The sequence below is a fragment of the Nelusetta ayraudi genome, unplaced genomic scaffold (assembly GCF_046127955.1).
Source record: "Nelusetta ayraudi isolate G7.1 ecotype Tasmania unplaced genomic scaffold, CSIRO-AGI_Nayr_v1 ptg000063l, whole genome shotgun sequence".
Lineage (NCBI taxonomy): Eukaryota > Metazoa > Chordata > Actinopteri > Tetraodontiformes > Monacanthidae > Nelusetta > Nelusetta ayraudi.
The window spans coordinates 5930912-5950339 of NW_027466113.1; the positions used below are offsets into that span (position 1 = coordinate 5930912).

Here is a 19428-nt window from a genome sequence, read left to right on the forward strand (position 1 = left end):
CTCCCTCATACTGTTCCTATGGTTCCCGACGCTCTGATTGGCTACTGTAGAGTTTGGGACAGGAGACCGCTCCGCCACAGCATCGCTCTGCTCATTGGTCGATTCTCCGCGTCCGTCAGCTGGACTTTGACAGCCGGCCACGCCCCCCAGGCACCGGCGGCTGCCCTCATTGGCTACTGTACCTGTCGGCGGCTTCCCATTGGCCGAATCTTCCAGCTGTTAGTGGTTCATTCACCATTTTGTGACTGTAGTGGGAAAAAAAGAAGAGCGATAGTTTTTTTTTCTATCGCTGTTGTGAGTTTGTGTGGGAAAGACGGTGTTTGACGGAGGAAAAGTGAAGGAGGGAGGGAGGGCGCGAAGGAAGGAAGACGGGCCTGCACGCGCCGCTAGTCGACAAGCGAAGGGATGTTCGCGAGGGTCGCGCGGAGCTCCTGGTCCAGCCAACTACGACCATAAGTGTTTTCCTCAGCGCGAGGGAAGCCTCTGTTGAAACTAGGTGAGTTGGAACTAAGTTTTGTTGAAAGGCAGCGACGCGTCAACCGGCGTCAATTTCATGGGTTTTCTCCCCACTACCCCAGGTGCGCGACAAGAGAACCGAGTGCCAGCGGTCGTTGGTCGAAAAATCAAATAGTGACACCAGCGGCGGCGGTGGTGTACGAGCACACAAAACTTTATCAAATGTTGTTTTTACCGCAGTCCCGCGAACGACGACTGTTTTACGCCACATCCCAGCCATTGTTGATTACTTTCTCCGAACATTTTCATTATTATTATTCTTTTTTTTCTTTTTTTCTTTTTTTTCCGCCTCCGTCTATCTTTGGCGCGGAGCATCGCCGGCTTGCAACAAATCGACCGTCTTTGCAGCATTGCAGCGTCCGGGTATTTACAAATAGCAACGCAAGGGTCGTTAATTTGTTGTTGTTTTTGGTAATAACGACACCAGAAAAAAAGGGGGCACCATAAAGGGCGAGAGGAAATAAGCGCCACAAGAAGACAGCGTGTTTTCTTTGTGGTCTGCCTGTCGGTGCCATATGTGAGTACGAGTGGTCCGCCTGCCACCGTTGCGTACTACTACTACCACTACTACAAGCAGGCTGCACTACTACAAACATTACAGAACTGCTTACTAGAGCGAAGCACTGCCACGACGGGATTTGTCGTTTTTGTTGTTATTATCATCCTCATCGTCACTATTATTATTATTATTATTATTATTATTATTATTATTATTATTATTATTTGAAATACAAGTTGCCGCAAAAATCTCGCCCGCGGAGTGTCACCCGTGTTTTTCAAGAGCGTTTGTTGCGTTGTTATTGTTGTTGTTGTTGTTGTAGTGCAAGATTTGCGTGCATTACACACATCGTCGCACGGCGGTTGGAAGGATCGCGCCCGCCTCAGTGGAGGATAATTAAGCGGTTGTTTGGGTCTGTCGGACGGACCGACGGACCGCCTCGGCGTCGTCCCTCTGACACCGCGGCGCAGCGCAGCGCCTCCCGCCGCAAACTCTGCCCGGCGATCAGCGCAGAGGGAGCGGGGAACGCATTCGGTGTTTTCTCGTCCCTTTCCCCCCCCCCCCCCGCTACACCTCCTCGAGCCGACTCTACACACTTTAGTGCTCTGCAATAAGTGCCCCTGCACCGCTGACAACACTGACTGGGCAGTTTTCACCACTTGTCCATCTCCGTGTGGACTGCATGTCCAGACTCCTGCTGTGTAATGAGGGTTTCTTCACCTCTCGTTTAATCAGAGTCATGGTTCTTCCTTGACTGCATTTGTTGATGCAAAGAAGATTATTACATCAAATCTGAATAAATAAATAAATAAATAATGTATTATTACATATGGCTTGTGAAGCATTTGGTGAGTGAACAATCGGTGTTCTTGCCATTTGGCCCCCAAAAAGAGAAGTAGTCACCTCTGATCTTTCCTGCCTCAAACACCGGGCCATTATCCACAAAAAGCCTTTGACTCCCAATATTTTTTCCCTTCAAATGTACGACGCAGTAGTTCCAGTCAGGTATTCCGTGCGCTTGGTGGCTGCCAGTGTTCCTAATACGTCACAATGGATGTTTTCCACAACAGGCGCAGCAGCAACACTCCTTGCGTGTTGGCGAGTCCACGTATTCCACAGCGCGACCTCTTTACACGGCTAAAATGCCCCTCTCAAATATTTTATTGCACTCGTGTCGTGTTGCCTGTTCATCACATCCCACGTTGCTTGAAATGCACATCAACCAAAGTGCATGTGAGTCACGGAGAACATGTTTTCTGTCTGTCTCTCTCTTTTTCCATCTTTTTGCTGTTTCATGTATGAATGTGCTCCCCGGTGACCCAGTTAAGGGCAAAGCCGCCCTGCCTCGCTTTGGAGTGTACGAGGGCCACGGCTGGCTTTGCCATCATGACCGCGCTGTCGTCTCTTTCTGTGCCGTACCAGGGCGCATCTTCTCACTCCATCCCTGTCCCCGTCACTGCATCCGTCTGCCCATACAGACCACCATAATTTTTCTTTCTTTTTTTTTTTTCGTAGCGGGGCCGACCGCAGCGTACCTACGTCTGCTGCTCACACGGACAATTGTGCAGATTCAGGGTGAAATAAGGTAGACTCAACCTAAAGACGGCTGCATGATTGTGTACTTTGTGTGATATCAGCCGCTCAGTTGCCCCTTCCGCCGTGCGCTCGTGCACATTCTTTACGAGAGAATAGAGATTAAAAAAAAGAGAGGTTTAAAAAATACCAAATAGAGCTGCATGATGACGAGCTTCACGAGGATTGTATAGCTCTGCAATAAACCGTGAATAGCTTCTTCTCTCCATTGAGTGTCTGAGAGGAGCATTCTGTGCTTGTTTGGCACATGGATGCGTGCACTGACGCTCGCCGAAGCAGCGTCAGTCAGGAGCCTTTTCTACAATTTCATTTTTAATTCACATTTAACACAAAGTAAATTGTAAAAGCACATTTCAGTTTTATAGTTGTTTTTTCTTTGCCTGAATTGACAGGTGAGGCCACATCACATTGTGAATGCTGTGTGTCTGTGTGTGTGAGTGTGTAGGTAGTAACATAATATATAGCTTTAAGTGTGATTTTTAACAGTGCATGCATAACTGCACTGTAAATTCCAGGCAAACAATTTAGTGTGTGTGTGGAAAGTTTGATGTTGCTGTGCCGTGGGGGGCAACATTGTGAGCTCTGGTATGTGAAGTGTGTATCGCAGCCATGTCTAATGTTTGAGTGGAAGTGCAGCCTGACACCAAAGCTGCTGATATTTTATCACTTTTTTCCCCCACTATTTAGGATCTGAATATTTTAGCCATCACACGCCTAAACACCAAATGGTGGAAATGCCCTGACTGGTGTGATCGAAGTTTGGCCTCTCATCTGGTTTCTGCTCCGATGACAACCTGCTTTTTGTCAACCGTCCTGGATGGGTCGGATCCTAACTTTGATAATGTGCAAGAGAGAGTGCTCAGATTTGGTATTTTCTTTTCTCTTGAAATCTTAGATTGCAGCTACAAAATGAGAGATTACGATCTGCAGATATTTGCAATTTAGGTCATGCCTGTCAAGCCCACACTGCGCATCGCGAGCGCCTTTGATATTTTTTGTGGAATATTGCGAAAATGTGAAAAGCTTCTGCCACTTAATTTCTTTTTCTCCTCCATTTTTTTTCTTTCTTTTCTTTTTTTAAAAAAAAAAACAAAAATTACGTCTCCGGACTTAAATGTTAATTTTGGTTAAAATATGAATAACGACGGTTCTAAATTTTGCATTTAATTATTCATTTTCTGTGTTCTGTTCTTGCATGAAAAGTCATATATTAAAAAATTCAGAATAGCATTAATATTGACAAATTTTGGGTTGAAATCTTCCAGTCGATTTTGTTGTAGCCTTTACACTCTTAGTGGTTTGAATTAAGATGCACATTATGTGTTTTTATGCTTTAAGAACTTGGCAGCTCAAAAATATGTAATCCCTGAGACTTCTGCTATGTTTACTGAAGACCTTTAAGTTTTGCTTTACATCTTTATAAAAAACAAACCCTCTTGCAGATTACAGCGCGTATTTTTCAAAAAGTTGCTTGAAAATAAATGCAGACGTAACGGTAACGTAAAAAACAAATTAGCTGTATTTTGCTACTAACATATCTAAGAACTAAAACAATAAATGGATCCTAGTTGTATTGAGACCACCAAATATGGATTTTCCACTTCCTATTTCTAAAACTCTTATCTCCATGTAGTGCAGATGCTGGAACTCACAGTTACAGAATGTGAACACACACACGTCTGCCGCAAGCTTATCAGCCATATTGTGGAGCATTTTCAGAGGCCACAAGCATGACCAAACACATTTTTGCTGGCGGAGTCAGACTTTCCTGAGTCACTCAGTCAGTCAAGGGGGTGCGACTCGTCCAGAACTCTATGGTAACCTCTCCAGACCAGCTCTCACCAGTTTAGTCCCTACTGGCATCTACTGTAATGAAGGGATATTTGGCAGCCTGGAAACACAGGAAGTACATTCCTGCAAGATTTTTCCTTTGGGTGGACTGTTTGACGGAATTCAAAAAAAAACATTTAGTGTATTAACCGAGAGTTAGTGCTGTTGTGGAGCTCACTTTGTGTCCTCTTGTTAACGGTGCGTAAGGATTTATCTGGGATTTGCTTGTTGCTCTTGATGTGGACATATTCAGTATGTACTACTTTTAATAATTAACCGAAAAGAACAGGGAAAGAAAAGAAGACAAATGAAGTGAAAAGAACTTGAAAGAGCTTCAAAGTCATTTCAATGTTAGGTAAGTGCTGCACAATTGTCTTCAGTTACAGACATCTAGAGACAGATTTAATTTACAATAAATGTGTTTTCTGTGTATTTAAAGCCTATGCAATGATGAGTTGTCGTATCAAGAGCAAGAATAATGACACAGGGAAACTGTGGTTAAGAAAATTAAACCCTGCCTCTCTCTTAGTACAATTACTGTGTATGCAGTGTCAGAAATGACTGTAAATTACTCAAGCTGGCTTTTTTTTTTTTTTTTTTTAATTCAGGGCCTGGATGGTTTATCTGTGTCGCACATTGTGGAATGACTGTGTCGCTGGTTTATTTAGCCTGTATGTTCTCCGGAATCCGCAAAGAAGAGATGGTTAACAGCAAGGTCACTTTTATTGCCCCATGACATGTTTTGAAAGTCTCAGACGTAGCATGTCACAGGGTGACAGGGTGCACAGTATGAAATGAACCAAGTGCACGAATCTGCTCGTGCTTGTATTTGTAGGAATTCAGCGACGGTTTGCGGTGCTCGAGTTGCTAAGCTTAATAGAGTGGAGCACACACAAGCACACATCTGCGCAAATGTGTGTGAGGAGCGTATCGAGCCTGTAATCTTGCGCCAGCGAGCGTTCCTCATCCCATGCAAAGCATTTCATTCTTTCTCATTCCAGGCATCTCTTCTCTTAGCAGATTATTCCAATAAAATTGTATTTTGTTGATGCAAGTCTGAGTGTATGTGTGTGTGTGTGTGTGTGTGTGTGTGTGTGTGTGTGTGTGTGTGTGTGTGTGTGTGTGTGTGTGTGTGTGTTTCACTGAGGTTGACTGACAAACGATGACTGGTGAAACTGAGACATCGAGAACGAGTGAGCGGTGCCCTGCGTGCGCTAGAATGACTGTGGAAATTCCCAGTGACTACACAAGAGCAGCTTTCTTGAGCGCTCTAACAGCTGCACACACGCATCCCCCTCCGTTCTCGTCCTCTCTCACTCATAGTGACCTCACTCGGGCCACCGCCGCTCTTCTCTTGCCACTGTGTGAATCAAAGACCAAAATAAATGCAGCATTTTGCCGCGATGAAGCCCGTTGCATATCTGGGAATACGGAGAACAGGCCTGGAGAACCGCTGTAAAAGGAAGCAGTGTGTGTGTGTGTGTGTGTGTGTGTGTGTGTGTGTGTGTGTGTGTGTGTGTGTGTGTGTGTTGGGATGAAGATGCGAGTCTGCATGCATCTGAGATCAAAACGTTGAAGGTCTGTGTAAAAGCAGCCATTTGGGTAGTCAGCACGAGTCAAAATGAGTGACCTTGCATGTTTTCTTCATTCCTCCCTAGAGTTCTCACACAGTCCTTTTCATCATTTTGGGGGGATACAAGCATTTTCAAATTAAAAGCTTTATATTTTATTTAATTTGATTATTTTGATTTTGATTTTGATTTTAAAAAAATATGACTATGTATAAATGTGCATACGAAGGTGGTTGAAAACCCTAATCATGTGGCATATATACAATATGTATATATATAGTAGGTGTGTACATATATGTATATATATTTTGTGTGTATATACATTCATATATAGATATGATTGTAACTTTTTCTTGACAGTTTTTTCTACATTCAAACATATTTTTACGTTGCTAAAATTGAGCTTTTGCAAAACTCTGTTTGAATGGAGACTGTGGTTTTTGGTTTGTTGTCTTTTTTCATTGTTTTCTTCTGTTTGATGTTTATTTATGTGGCTATTATCTTCTCAAGCGGCAGTAGATAAATGGTAGACAAAACAAAAACAGTGCTAGTTTTAGCTTTTCTTTGCAGGACCTTTTTAAATGTGTCTCCATAAGTCGGATCCTGCTCTCTCTCACTGTCAAGAATGTCAGGCTTCAGATGGCATTTCCTTGCATTTACTGTTTGTATTATTTTTTTTAGTGTCAAATTCACAAGGAACATAATTTAATTCTCAGTCCACACACATGACTTGCCCTGGCATCATTGTTTTTTGTTTATGTACCATTTCTAATGTAATGTGCCATTCCCACATTCCTTGAGGATTCTTAGAGGTCATGCGCCACCGCTTCTCTTGACGTTGTCCGACAGTCTGAAAGTGTAGTTTAATAGATAAATGGACACTGATATTACATTTTAAAATACTGTTATGTAGAAGATTTTTGTTTTCAGAGGCCAAAAAATATAATTTAAAGACACCTTCATCCCTGTCGATAAGGCAGTCGTCTAGTTTATAAAGTGGTCAATAATAAATCAAGCACACCCATTAAAAACTTTATTTCCTCAAGCACACACTCTTTCACTTGAAGAGAAAAAATGTATGCATCTGCACATCAACCATTTTGCCTTTGTGAATACTTGACAGGGACACATTTTTTAGGTGTGTTATTGTTTATTATCCTTTGTGAGTTTTTGATTGTAGAGATTTAGAGAACTAAAAAGCATCCTTTATTGTCCTTTTTCAGGCTGCAATTCAGAGGACCGCAGGACGGCAAAGAAAGGCAGAGAAACAAAAGAAAAGGAGTGCCTTATAAGTGAACAAGGAGGAAGAGCACCACAAAAACCTGACGCACTTTGTGAACGCTGAAGAAAAGATGAGACCTTTAAAAAAACACAGAGGACGTTCATCTCCGTTAACAAGAGGCAGAGGAGGACGGAGGAGAGGAGGCTCACAGTCCCTCCAAGAAAAAGACCCCAAGAGAGTCAAGAGGGAGACACTTGTGAAAACCACGCCACATACACCCAACACTCCATCTTCACGCAAACAGCCCCAGCCCACAACTACTGTCTCGAAAGAAGAACCGATCCCACACAGCAAATCCCCCACAAAGGAGGAGTCCCCCGAGCAGAGGAAACCCACAGAGACGGTCGAAACGGACGGGAAGAAGGCAGAAAAAAGTTCAGAAAATTTGCTGGGCACAAACGGAGACGGTGCCGTGTCCACCGATGCTGTAGCGATCCCTACCTCTGCCACAGCGCCACTCTCAGCAGCCAGACAGCCTCAGGCATCCAACCAGAGCCCCAGCCAAGGCTCCGTTTCCAGTCGAAAAACAGCCACATTCAAGGCCCGTGTGCCCAAGAAAAAGTACACGTACGAGCACTTTGTTAATAGCGCAAGTCCCCGGACTTTCCTTTCTACCTCGATCCCCGCACACATAGAAAATAGTTACTGCAGTACTAATAGCAAAGCTGGTGGTGGTTTGAATAGAACAAATGATACTTTCAAAGATTTTAACATTATTAATAGCATTAATAAAAGCACCAACGTTAGCATCAACGGTAGTACTAAGAGTAACCCTACAAATGGTATTACAAACTCTACTAGTAGTAGTAGTAGTAGTAGTAACGCCAGTGCTGGGAGCCATAGCACTTTAATCAATAGCAGTAATAGTATAAGTAATAATTTCTCAGGTAATCAGCCATCAGTGCTAACCCTGAAAGGAAAAGCCACGCAGGCTAACCATTTTGTGTCCGTAGAGCAAAGGGAACCAGCAACATCCGATTACCGTGTAAAAGAGGCCCGATGTGCGGACAATGAATCCGAGGAGAAGCCGAACTCGGTGCGCTCCTCGTCCACGGACACGGCTAGTGAGCACTCAGCCGACCTGGACGGGATGGAAGCCGGCACAGGGGCAAGCACACATCATCAAAGGAACTTCAACACCCCAGAACACCCCAAACACAATGTGCATCCTGCAGAGGCCAGTCCTTCAGAAGGCCTGGCCAGAGCGCTGGCCAAGGGTTTGAAAAACCAGAGAGTTCTCGCTCGCCAAGTTCAGAGGAGCATGGACGTTGGGGCAGGGATTTCACGGGAGAGAGGGGTCGGCTCACAATTCTCATGGCCTGTGTTTAGACCAGGGGTGGTGCGTAGGGTGATCGGAGACACCGTTGAAGTCCAGCTCCAAGGACAGGAGACTCTGGTCAAGTACCCTTTTTGCGGTGGCACTGTGTCGCCCACAACTGAAGCTCAAAGCACTGTGGATTTCATTTTGGACGCCCCCCCACCTGGCACTGCACCTGTTCCGTTCGGTATAAATGTGTGCGTGCCCTTTAGTGGAGAGGAGGGCCGTCCCCTGCTATACAGAGAGGGGATTATCACAAAGGTGGACCCACACCCCGGTGTCTCGTTTCCTTACCAGGTGCTCCTCAGTGAAGACAGGGGGTCTACGGATGGCGGCGGTGGGCGGGCGGTGGAGGACAAAGATAAAAGGAAAACCAACGGACAAACGGTGTGGGTGTCCCGCCAAAGTCTAAGACTGCTGACTCCCCCTTGGGAGGTTTCCCATTTGGACGGTGGGAGGGCCAAGGAGTTGGAGCGGGAGAGGGAAAGGGAGGAGAGGGAGCGCAGGGAGGAGATGGAGGTGGAGAGGGAGGTGTGCCAGTTGAGTATTGGGATGGGTGTGCTGGGAGGGCGAGCGCGGCTGGGACACGGGTTCCCTCACGAGGCGGCCGATGGTGGGCGTCCCTGCGGAAACGCACACCCAACGTCGCACCCCGGCGTTGCGGGTGGCGTGGTTGACGGTGGCGGGGAGGAGTACCCTCACAGAGAGAGGCAGAAACTGCCCAACAGTCCGGACGAGGACAACGAGGTGTCACATTTTAACATGGGCCACATCGTCAGCCACCAACCAAACACAGTCACTGTTCAGCACATCAACAACAATGTCTCCAAGCCCAGTTGTTACACCCCCTCTTCCTCCTCCCCTCATCTCACCGTGGTGCAAGGTCTCGGTACCCAACCCTTACAAACCCTCACTGGTTCTCAGCCGCCCCCCCAGGCTCCTGCCTCACTGGGGACCGGAGCGAGCGCCGTCACTCCCAACCCAGCCGCATTAAAAAGCGCCCCTGCTCAGATCCCCACCCCAACCTCCGGCGGGGGTACCTCTTCTACCTCCGGCCGTGCCAGGGCCGCCGTCTCCTTGGCTCAGCAGAAGTATAAGAAGGGTGACGTGGTGTGCACCCCCAACGGCATTCGCAAGAAGTTCAACGGCAAGCAGTGGAGGAGGCTGTGCTCCCGCGAGGGCTGCATGAAGGAGTCGCAGCGCCGGGGATACTGCTCCCGACACTTGTCCATGAGGACCAAGGAGATGGAGGCAGCAGGCGGGGAGAGGGGCGGTGGGGGCAACAGCTCAGGGACGGTCACCCCATCGGACCTGCGGGGACGGGCCAGCAGCGAGTTCGAGTGGGACGAGACGTCGAGGGAGAGCAGCGAGGCTAGCAGCCGGGCCGACTCCAGGCCCCGTCTGGTCCTCCCCTCGCTCCTCCCCCACGAGCTGTCGTCGCGCTTCGACTACGACGAGTGTGAGGCGGCCACGATGCTGGTGTCACTGGGCAGCTCCCGCTCCGGCACCCCCTCCTTCTCTCCCGTCTCCAACCAGTCGCCCTTCTCCCCGGCCCCCTCGCCCTCGCCTTCGCCGCTATTTGGCTTCCGGCCCGCCAACTTCTCCCCCATCACCGCCTCCCCGGTCCTTCAGCACAGGAGACACAGACAGCCCAGTGGGACTGGAGGAGGAGGGACAGGGGGGAAGACGGCCACGGCCCAAGCTGGTGGAGGAGGAGGAGGTGGAGGAGGAGGAGAGCGTGAAAGGCACACCTCGGGTGTCCAGTCGTCTTTCCACAGCAACCTCATGTTTACGGTCCCCATGAGCCCCAGCAAGCGCAAGCCCGACGTGGCTCCGCTGGCCCCGCACCCATCACACCCCTCGAACCACCACGATTACACGCCCAAGACTGAGCTAGAGCAGGGCGACCTCACCGCTTCTTTCAGGGTGTTGTCCCCGCAGACACCCGCCGCACATTCCTGCACGCAGACGCCGGGCTTCTCCCGACCCCGAGGGGCGACCACGCCATCCTCCAGCAGGCCGCCCTCGTCCGCTGCCGTCTCCCCGCCCCCTCTGTTGGTATCGCCAACCCTTCCCTCCCCTCTCGCCCTGGACGGCGGCCCTAGCCGCGTCGTACCCGTTCCCCAGCAACCCTTGCGGGACTCCCCCGTCATCGTGAGGAATCCCGAAGTCCCGCTCGATAGAGTCGGGGGCGCAGGCACGAACGAGGGCGGCACAGCGAGTCCCTCGTGTAAAGACTCACCGCTGGCTCCTCAGCTGAACCCAGGCCTCCAAGTTCCCGTTCCCATCAACGTGGCTTCAACCACCATACCCAATGGCACCGTCCTCCTGCGGAGTCCGGCCCAAACGCTGGTGCTCGTCTCCCCGACGCCTTCGTCTTTGTCCTCCTCCGCCGACGGGCCGCCCGCCGCCCTGCAGACGCTGTCAGTGAGCGTCAGCGCCACGGTCACACTTCCCGTCGCAAATAGCACAGACGGCTCCGGAGATCAAGGGGACAACAGGGCGACTGGGTTTGGGGGTGAAGTCCAGCAACCGGTTCCCTGTCACCCCTCTCCCACTGCTCTACTGCCCCTCATCCTCCCGGCGGAGAACCTTCACCCTGCGCCGTGCAAAGACATCATCATGGGACGCCCTGGCACAGGTGAGAGGTTTTGTTTGTTTTTTTAACCATACTTGCCCGCTTTGTCAGACTTTACAGGGATGATTTGAGACTTTTTTTTACAGGTGGGACGATGTTGAGTTGTATTTTGCAGCACAATATTTGAAAAAAACAAAACAAAACAATAAAAACAACATCTTGTCTGCAAGAAAAAATGTAGAACAAATGAGAAAATTAGTAGAAGAATTAGGTATAATGTTTTATATCGCTCTAGGCCTAAACATTGCACAGTCAAGAAATACAGAAGAGATAGTTCATATTCACACCCATGAAAAATATTTTGAAAAAAACTGAAAAATTGCAACTCGATTCAGAAAAATATACATACATATATGAATAACATATTCTTCTTAATGACTAGCAAGTCAAATTATTCCCTTCAGTGTGTGAATGGTTCTAAGAGTCTTGTTGTTATGTTGACGTTAGAGTTGATGTCGCATGGTTTGGCTATGGTTGCTTTTGTGTCGATTATAGACTCAGACAATGAAAAGAAAAAGAAAATCTGCCCAGTGATTTGCAGTGTCACTTACTGACACACGGTGCCAAATCAAAACATTCCTGAGAAACTCTTGTTTCATGGCGTTCAGCAAGCACACAAAAAGACATTGTGCAGCATGATGGCAATGAATCCTTTACTTAGGACACCAGAGAGAAATCCAGTGAATGTGCAGTGATGCACTGAGAAGAGATGACACAGAAAAAAAGTGTTAAATAATATAGATTTATCCCTAGTTCAGTGTGAGAGGTTTGCAAATGAAAAAGGACTAAGCAATGGTGTGAAAATGACAATTTCCTCCTTTTATTTTGTAAACACACACACACAGATCAGCATTTATATCTCCAGCAAAGCAAGAGGTGTTAAAGGCATATGTTAAAATTAGATGTGCTCTAAATGGAAAAAACAAATCTAACAGGAAATAGAGTGGTTGGGTTTTTTCCCCAAATCTTCCAGCCAACTCTTTGCATATTGTGTTTTATTGAATTCTGGTCAAATGTTTCCACTCATCACACCTGTGTCGAGCCTTGACGGGTATAAATGGGTGTATGTTATATGGCGTGATTGCTATTGTTTTTTCTCGACCTGTTTGTGCTGATGCCTACTGAACGAGGTCTGTCTCTCTGTTGGCCAGCATGCTGTTGTCCCATATGGTGTCCTCTCGTCATCGCTCCAGCACTCTGGCTGTCCGATGCTTCGACTAAACTCAATTCAGAAGCCGCTTGTGTGACTCATATGAACCCCAGAATAGGCACCTGTGAGTCCCCGGGTCAGGACCGCGGTTTGACAGTACTAAACACAACTATTTTTCACTGTGCAGCACGGAGTTCATTAAGAATAATATCTGCCATTCGTCCAGGAAACTCCAGAGACAGGCAGCTATTTTTGGGGAAATGACATTTAGCAAAACAAAATAAAAGAGAAAGTGCTCTGGATGTTTTTTTGTTTTGTTTTTTTGCTTGCATTTTGAATGTGAGTGAAAATGGACGAGCTGAATGCGAAATGATTGTGTGTGTGTGTGTGTGTGTGTGTGTGAGTGTGTGTGTGTGTGTGTGTGTGTGTGTGTGTGTGTGTGTGTGTGTGTGTGTGAGAGTGTGTGAGTGTGTGAGTGTGTGTGTGTGTGTGTGTGTGTAGAGTGTGGGAAGGCACAAATACTAACTAGAAATTGTATGCGCTGGATTGCACACTCCTTTTCTTATTTTATTTTCTTTAAGGATAACAGTGAACACGATCCAGAATTGCTTGATGTTGATTGGAGAGTCCCTGTTCAATTCCAATAGACAGAAATCTAGTGACAGCGTGGAAGTGCTCACAGCTGTGCTCGGTGTGGAATGCAATTGGACAAATTAATAGTGTGAATGAAATAAGGAGGCTAAAATTAAATAAGGGTAAAAAGATAACGTGAAAATAAATGTCTCTCAACTCATAGCTAAATTAGACTTATATTCTTACTTTTTAGGTTTGTTTGGCTCTCTGATCCCACTGAATGTTTGTAGCTTCCTCACTGCAAACTATTCCCTCCGTCCTCCTCCACTTCAGTGGTTGTTTGTGTGGCTATTTATTAGTGAATGGTTTAAAAAAAAAAATTGCACAAAAGTGTTGCACAGTGTGTGAGCGAGAGTGCGTGTGATATGCATAGGAAAAAAAAAGGTCACCATTTTACGTGGGAATGTCACACACGCTGCTCTCCGGTGTCAATTTGGAAACGTGGGAACCAAAACGTGCGCGTGAGTGCGTGCGCGCTGCCCGCGACTAAACGACAGAGAGTTCTTCAACAACTGCCCGCAAAGTCTGCTTATCAATTGTGTTGAATGTGGACACACGCTATCAGCGGGTGTAATTCACTTCACCCCCGAGCCTCTCGCCCTGGGTTTGGAGCTGCGGCGGCGCGGACTGCCGGGAGTGTGACAGAGAAGTGGACAGGGGGGAGAGCGCTGTCATCTCAGAGTCCACGCTCCCCCCTAAGATCCCTTCTCTCCTTTTTTTTCGGTAGCCGGGAGGAGGCTGAAGGAATGAAAGAGTGAATGAATGAATAGCATCCCTTTGTGCGAGTGCATGCACGCTTGTCTGTGTGCATGCCATGTGCGCTCGTTTTAAAGACCTTTGAGTGGGAAACACGTGTGAGCGTTTTTCTGTGAAGTCGGGACTGTTTTGTGAGCTTTTTTTCTCGTGCGGACGGCCGCTGCAGAGTGCGGAAAACATCGGGGGGGGGGGGAAATAAGAAAAGGCCACGTGCGCCATCACACGTGTGCTGTGTTAGGGATTTGCAAATTAACGTGTTAGTGTTTTTGTTGCCAGCTTGTTGTGATGAACAAATTGTGATTTTTCCACTTTGGGACTAAACATCTTAAATGTTGTTTATGCTGTGGCTTTCAAAGTATTTCTTTCACCGGTAATATTTTTGTTTGATAATAAACAAATAGGAGAGATATTGTAGTTACCAAAAGCTCCCAAAGCATTTTCACGTCGAACTTTATCTCAGAGAAATACATGAGATTTGAAATTCTCTGTCAGTGTTAGTCGAGCTGAATTATACTTTTGGCAAAGGACATTTGATGCCATACATTGCTGCATTTACATTAGAGTGAAAAATCAGTCTATTGCACTGATACACTTTTCAGAAAAGCTGTTATTTCACCAGGATAAATAAGTAGTCATATTTGAAGAAGAATAAAGACGTGAATTTTTCAGATCATCTATAATTGCCATGTTATGTAATATGTAAAAAGAAGACAGCAGGTCGTATCATAAATGAAAAAAAAAATATGACCTTTGAGCTTTCTCTTTATTTGTGTATAAATTATAATGATGATAAATAAATCAGTCTGCATTTGTTTGTATTGATTCCCTTCAAAATAAGGCACCAGTGTCCCAGTTCAGCTATGCTGCACTCAAGTTACACACATTTAAACAGAGGAAAGTGCTGCCGATTCACTCTGTGCCCCTGTTTTCCCACCGCCGCGCACACTCACTCACACACACACACACACACACACACACACGCTAACGAAGAATGTAAATTAAGTGTCTTCACGACTTCCTGCAAGATGAACCTGCGAAAGGGATTGCACAGAAAAAATAGCGAGCTGGAGGATGTGATCCTTTTTTATTTTTTTACCGTGTCACGTGTGCGCTGCATGCATGCACCGAGTGTGTATGACACGTCGAAAGCAAGCATCAATCACACAGTAACGGATATGATGCGTGAGCGCAAAACGTCTGTTGCCATGGCAACAAAGCAAACATCGCACCAGTGTAGCCAGTACATAACACAAGGTGCTCACAAATAGAAATAGCAGCCAGTCCATGTGTGTGTGTGTGTGTGTGTGTGTGTGTGTGTGTCTTACTTTCCAGTCTGAGTGGAGAACTTTTGCACGTTTGCACACCAGCTCACCGCCGATAGTTTTTCTGTTGTGTCGAGGGTATTTTTTTGTCAACACCAACTGAAACTGACTCCACCTCAGATCATTGAAGGGGTTTCCCCTTCTATCATATATCCCTCTTTTCACACAGTCACATTTAAAACAGCCATTTTGATGACTCATGACATTTCCATTTTAAAAATAAATCACTGTCCGTATCTTAAGCATTTTAACTTATGAAGAGTGAAACAGCATCTTTCATGTGGTTTTCTTTTTCGTTTCTTTCTGGAGCCGGTGCAGGCAAATAAATGTGCATTGTGTGATATTTAAAGAGAGGGCCAGGATGACCTTGCTGTCGTAAAGGTCTGAGATGACGGTTGTGTGTTAGTTTCTTGCGTCGAAAGCCTCATGCCCCCCCCGTAGCAGCTCTGCATCTCACACACTTTGTCCTGTGATAACGCCTTAGTGTATCGCAACTATTGATGTCAGTTTGAGCAATACTTTTTGCCTTGCCTTTTGCACTGTGCTCAATAATTGTGTGACTTTTTCCTTTGTTTTGATGTTCAAACTCTAATATCAGTGCCTTATGGTTACATAATTTGAGTACCAGAGACACCTCAGTCTCGGCATGTATGCTCGTAGTGTGCACAATCTAAGAGTCTCTTCCCGCCGCGTTGCACACGCACATGCAGTTTGCACTGCACCGGGTAAACTTGCCCACGCTTTTCTTAAATACACTTGATTACACTTTATCGCCCTGTTGTTTTGCACTCAGATGCATCGTTTCGTTGCACTCGTTTCTCTTTTGCATCCATTTTAACCCCTTTGCTCCTTCGCATTGCAGGGGCTTCTCTTCCCCTCCTCTCCAATTCACTCTCTTCATCCTGGTCTACCCGGATACGGATACCCGGGAATAACATCCCCGCTCCCTCCCGCCCCTGTTTTACGTAACACTTAAAGCCCTGCATATCCTCCCAGGCCATGGCAACAACCACATCTGGATCACACAGCCATCTAGACTGGCACCAGAGCACACGTGATGCCCCCGAAAAGACCGGCCACAAAAGTCGCCTGCACCAATGGTTTGTTTTGTGTCGCTGTGGCACACTTTTGCAGAGAATGTGCAAACACAATGGTGCAGTGGGATTTTTTTTTTTTTTTACTGTGAGACAGCCAAGAATGCATGCACCAGAAGTTAAAGCAGTATTTCGAGTGACGCCCTTTCCATGATCTCACGTCGTTTAGGAGTTGGCACAGCCTGTGGGATTCCCAGACATCCCAAAGTTTGCAATGAGTTTTATTTTACCGAAGAGATTCCTCCGTGTCCTTCATCCCACTCTCCTCTCCTCTCCTCTCCTCTCCTCTCCTCGCATCTCAAGCTCCCAAAGACTTTGCACTGTTTTACTGCCGCTGTCAGTCTGTTGGATATTTTTCTGCAGGCTAGTAGTGCCCCCAGATGGCTGCATTCACACATTACAATTCTCGTGGATTGAACGTTGCTCCTCAGTAAACCGGTTTTCGGGTTTATGTAACATTTATATATATTTTTCTGTTGCTAACGACTTGCTGGTGGAAGAGAAATTGTCAGTTAGTCATTAGCTGTGACCAAATAGCGTTACTCTGATTTGGTGGCTATAGGATCTGCCCATTTCTGAGTAGTTGTTGTTTTGTTTGTTTAGAGTTCGCAGTCATTGTCACCTTTTAGCAAAAAATGACCTTATTCTGCTAGAAATAATCCAAGCCTTGGCTTGACTAAAAATAACTGCCTCTTCTGAATTATAACAAACCTATGTCCATCTGCTATGTTTTTCTTTTTCTTTTTTTTTTTTTTAAATGAGGTTGGCTTTATTTTGATGTAATAGATGGTGGTGGTCAATGGCAGGCTGGTGACCACAGGCAACACGGGGACCTGTGCCCAACATTGCTGTTGCCATGGTAACAGCAAAGGACTGGTTGATGGAGTTATAATTAGATGGAGCAAATGGTGGGTTGTGGGAGGGAGAGGCGGAGTGCAGGGGGGCGGAAGATGAATTAAGGTATGAGGGGAGATGGGATGCGAGGCATCGCGTTGTGTGTGCCCGCGTGCAGCAGCCAAGGTAAAGACGACGAGGAAAAAAGTTTTTTCTGACATTTAGCGGATGACTGTTTTTTAATTGGCCATTAGCAGAGTCCACACGCGAGGTCCCTGAGGGACGGACGGCCAATGAGAGCGGCTGAACCACCTCCATAAACGCTGACTGCATCGCCAGCCGGACAGCAGGCAGAGTTAGCTGAGCTCAGCTCGGAGGGTTTTCTTTTCTTTTGTTCCTTCACACCTTTGCCTCTCCCACTTGTGCTACTCCTGACAGCTAATCTGTATTTTTATATAACTGTGGTTTCCCACAGGCACCTCGTTCCTCACCTCATCCTACCAACTTTTAGAAGCATGAAGTCATCAGATTTTGTTGTCCCTGTGCCTTTGTTTAATGCGTCAGTAGCTGTTTTCTGACATTTATACCTGAAACAGAAAGTATTTTTGTATATATACATATATATATATTACATCAAATTGACACAAATTTGTTATTTATTGCAAAAAAATACTTTTGAATTAATCTGTTTCTATGGCTAATGAAAATGGGCATTCCATCATTATACCTCTCGGTAATATTCAGATTTCTATCTAGACTAATTTCCCTCCTTTTGCTCCACTGCAAAGCTACAATCATCTTGACAAAGTTATGTAACTCTTTTCCAAATTATGCAAGCTAGTGTCCTTGAAGCCATCCTTCCTATATTTCACAACTAAGCATAAGTTTCAAGCCGCCGTCGATGCCAACACGAACCACATGGAGTTCTTGAACGCACCCAGATGTACACGGTCAGCGTCAAGTAAGGGCTACTAGCATATGCTGAATAAAAGGTGGAATATTAGTGTACGTGTAAATGTACTGTGTGTTGATTTAGGATGAGCTCATTGCGCTTCTATAAATAATTGGTCAGATTTGGTTCATTGCATAGTGCTTATAAAGTTTACCAATGGTTGGAACCACGGTGCAGCCACACTAATCCCTCATCTCCACCCTGTGTCCTTATTTACTGTCTATTCCGCTCGCTAACACAGTTGAGTGCAGTGTTTACTGGATTGACTCGCCGAGAGCTTAGTGGAATTGATAAGCCTTAATCTCTTACTCTTTCCTACTCTTGCTGCTGCAAAACCTATTTGTTGGAATTCTGATGGAAAACACTCGGCAGACTGCGGCTATTTGTTAATCAGCTGAAGACACTTCAATGTTACAAGATTCCCGTATTCAAGATTGACATTTATATTGATATATGTATACATATTTGCAGGTCCTAGTGAAAAAGCGTAACCCAGGAAAGAAAGAGTTAACTTTTTTTTTTTTTTTTACTACTGTCCACAGTTGCTGAAACTCTCTCAGAACCTCATTGGTCAGTTCTCAAGCTCCTGATGAGCTGACTGGCTGGTGGGAGTAATTACGCCCCTCCTAAAATTGTATTTATTGTAAGAGCAGATGAGATAATCTCAGCATGACTCCTCGACTGTGCAGTATGACAGGAAACCACGTCATCCTCGCTCATCGGCTCTTTCCCTCCTTTTGTCACGGCCAATGGCAAAGGTGCCTTGAAAGGTTTTTTCCCCCTCACTGTGCCCCCCCCCCCCCCCCCACGTCCCTGCTCACCCGTTGTGCCTACGCTCACTGTGAGAGTTCTGGTGTTTTTTTTCGCAAGTTGTTTTTTTTTTTCTCTATACCATCCCACCCAGTCACCCCTCCCGCCCCCCCACCCCCGCTGAAAATGACTCTCAGTCTATTTTTACCCTCTGGTTCTCTCCTCTCTTAGTACCTTCCACCCATTTCCCTCTCTTTCCAACCACTCCCACCCTCCTGGTTTCAATTCTCCTCTGTCCTTCTGAACGTTTGTTCTAAATGTTTGGCTCTCGGGTTGATTGTGTCCAGACTTGAGGATAAGATGTTCAAGATTTGCCTTGCGCTCGGACTCGTCGAAAATGACCTTGTGTACTATTTCTTTTTTCGGGGGGTGTATTTTTTTGTCTAACTGCTGTGTCATTGTTCTGATTGAAAAAAGTAAACTTGTTCACACGGGTTTTTTTTTAAAGTGTGAATTATGATCCTGCATAATAGTGTCAGTTTAATATTTATTAGTGTGTGCATTGTCAGCCTTGACCCCAGAGGTCTCACCAAACATTTCCTCTGCACAGCCTGCACTGGAAAGACTCAAAGCAGCAGAGACGGCAAGCTGCATATGGCTCACTAGCGCCAGTGGTAACAAAGCTTCTGT

General features: G+C 46.1%; 1 protein-coding gene across 2 annotated transcripts in view; it reads left to right on the top strand.

The window, feature by feature from the left end:
* Nucleotides 1-261: 261 nt before the first annotated feature.
* cicb (capicua transcriptional repressor b) overlaps nucleotides 262-19428 on the top strand; it is a 33991-nt gene continuing 14824 nt past the window's right edge. The window contains exons 1-2 of one of the 2 annotated variants that reach the window (XM_076040962.1): nucleotides 262-496; nucleotides 7233-11250. In XM_076040962.1, coding sequence (XP_075897077.1) covers nucleotides 7362-11250 — 3889 coding nt within the window. In that variant the 5' untranslated portion in view covers nucleotides 262-496; nucleotides 7233-7361. Of the gene's footprint in view, nucleotides 497-4416; nucleotides 4794-7232; nucleotides 11251-19428 lie in introns of those variants that run through there. The other variant, XM_076040963.1, reaches the window with a different exon arrangement.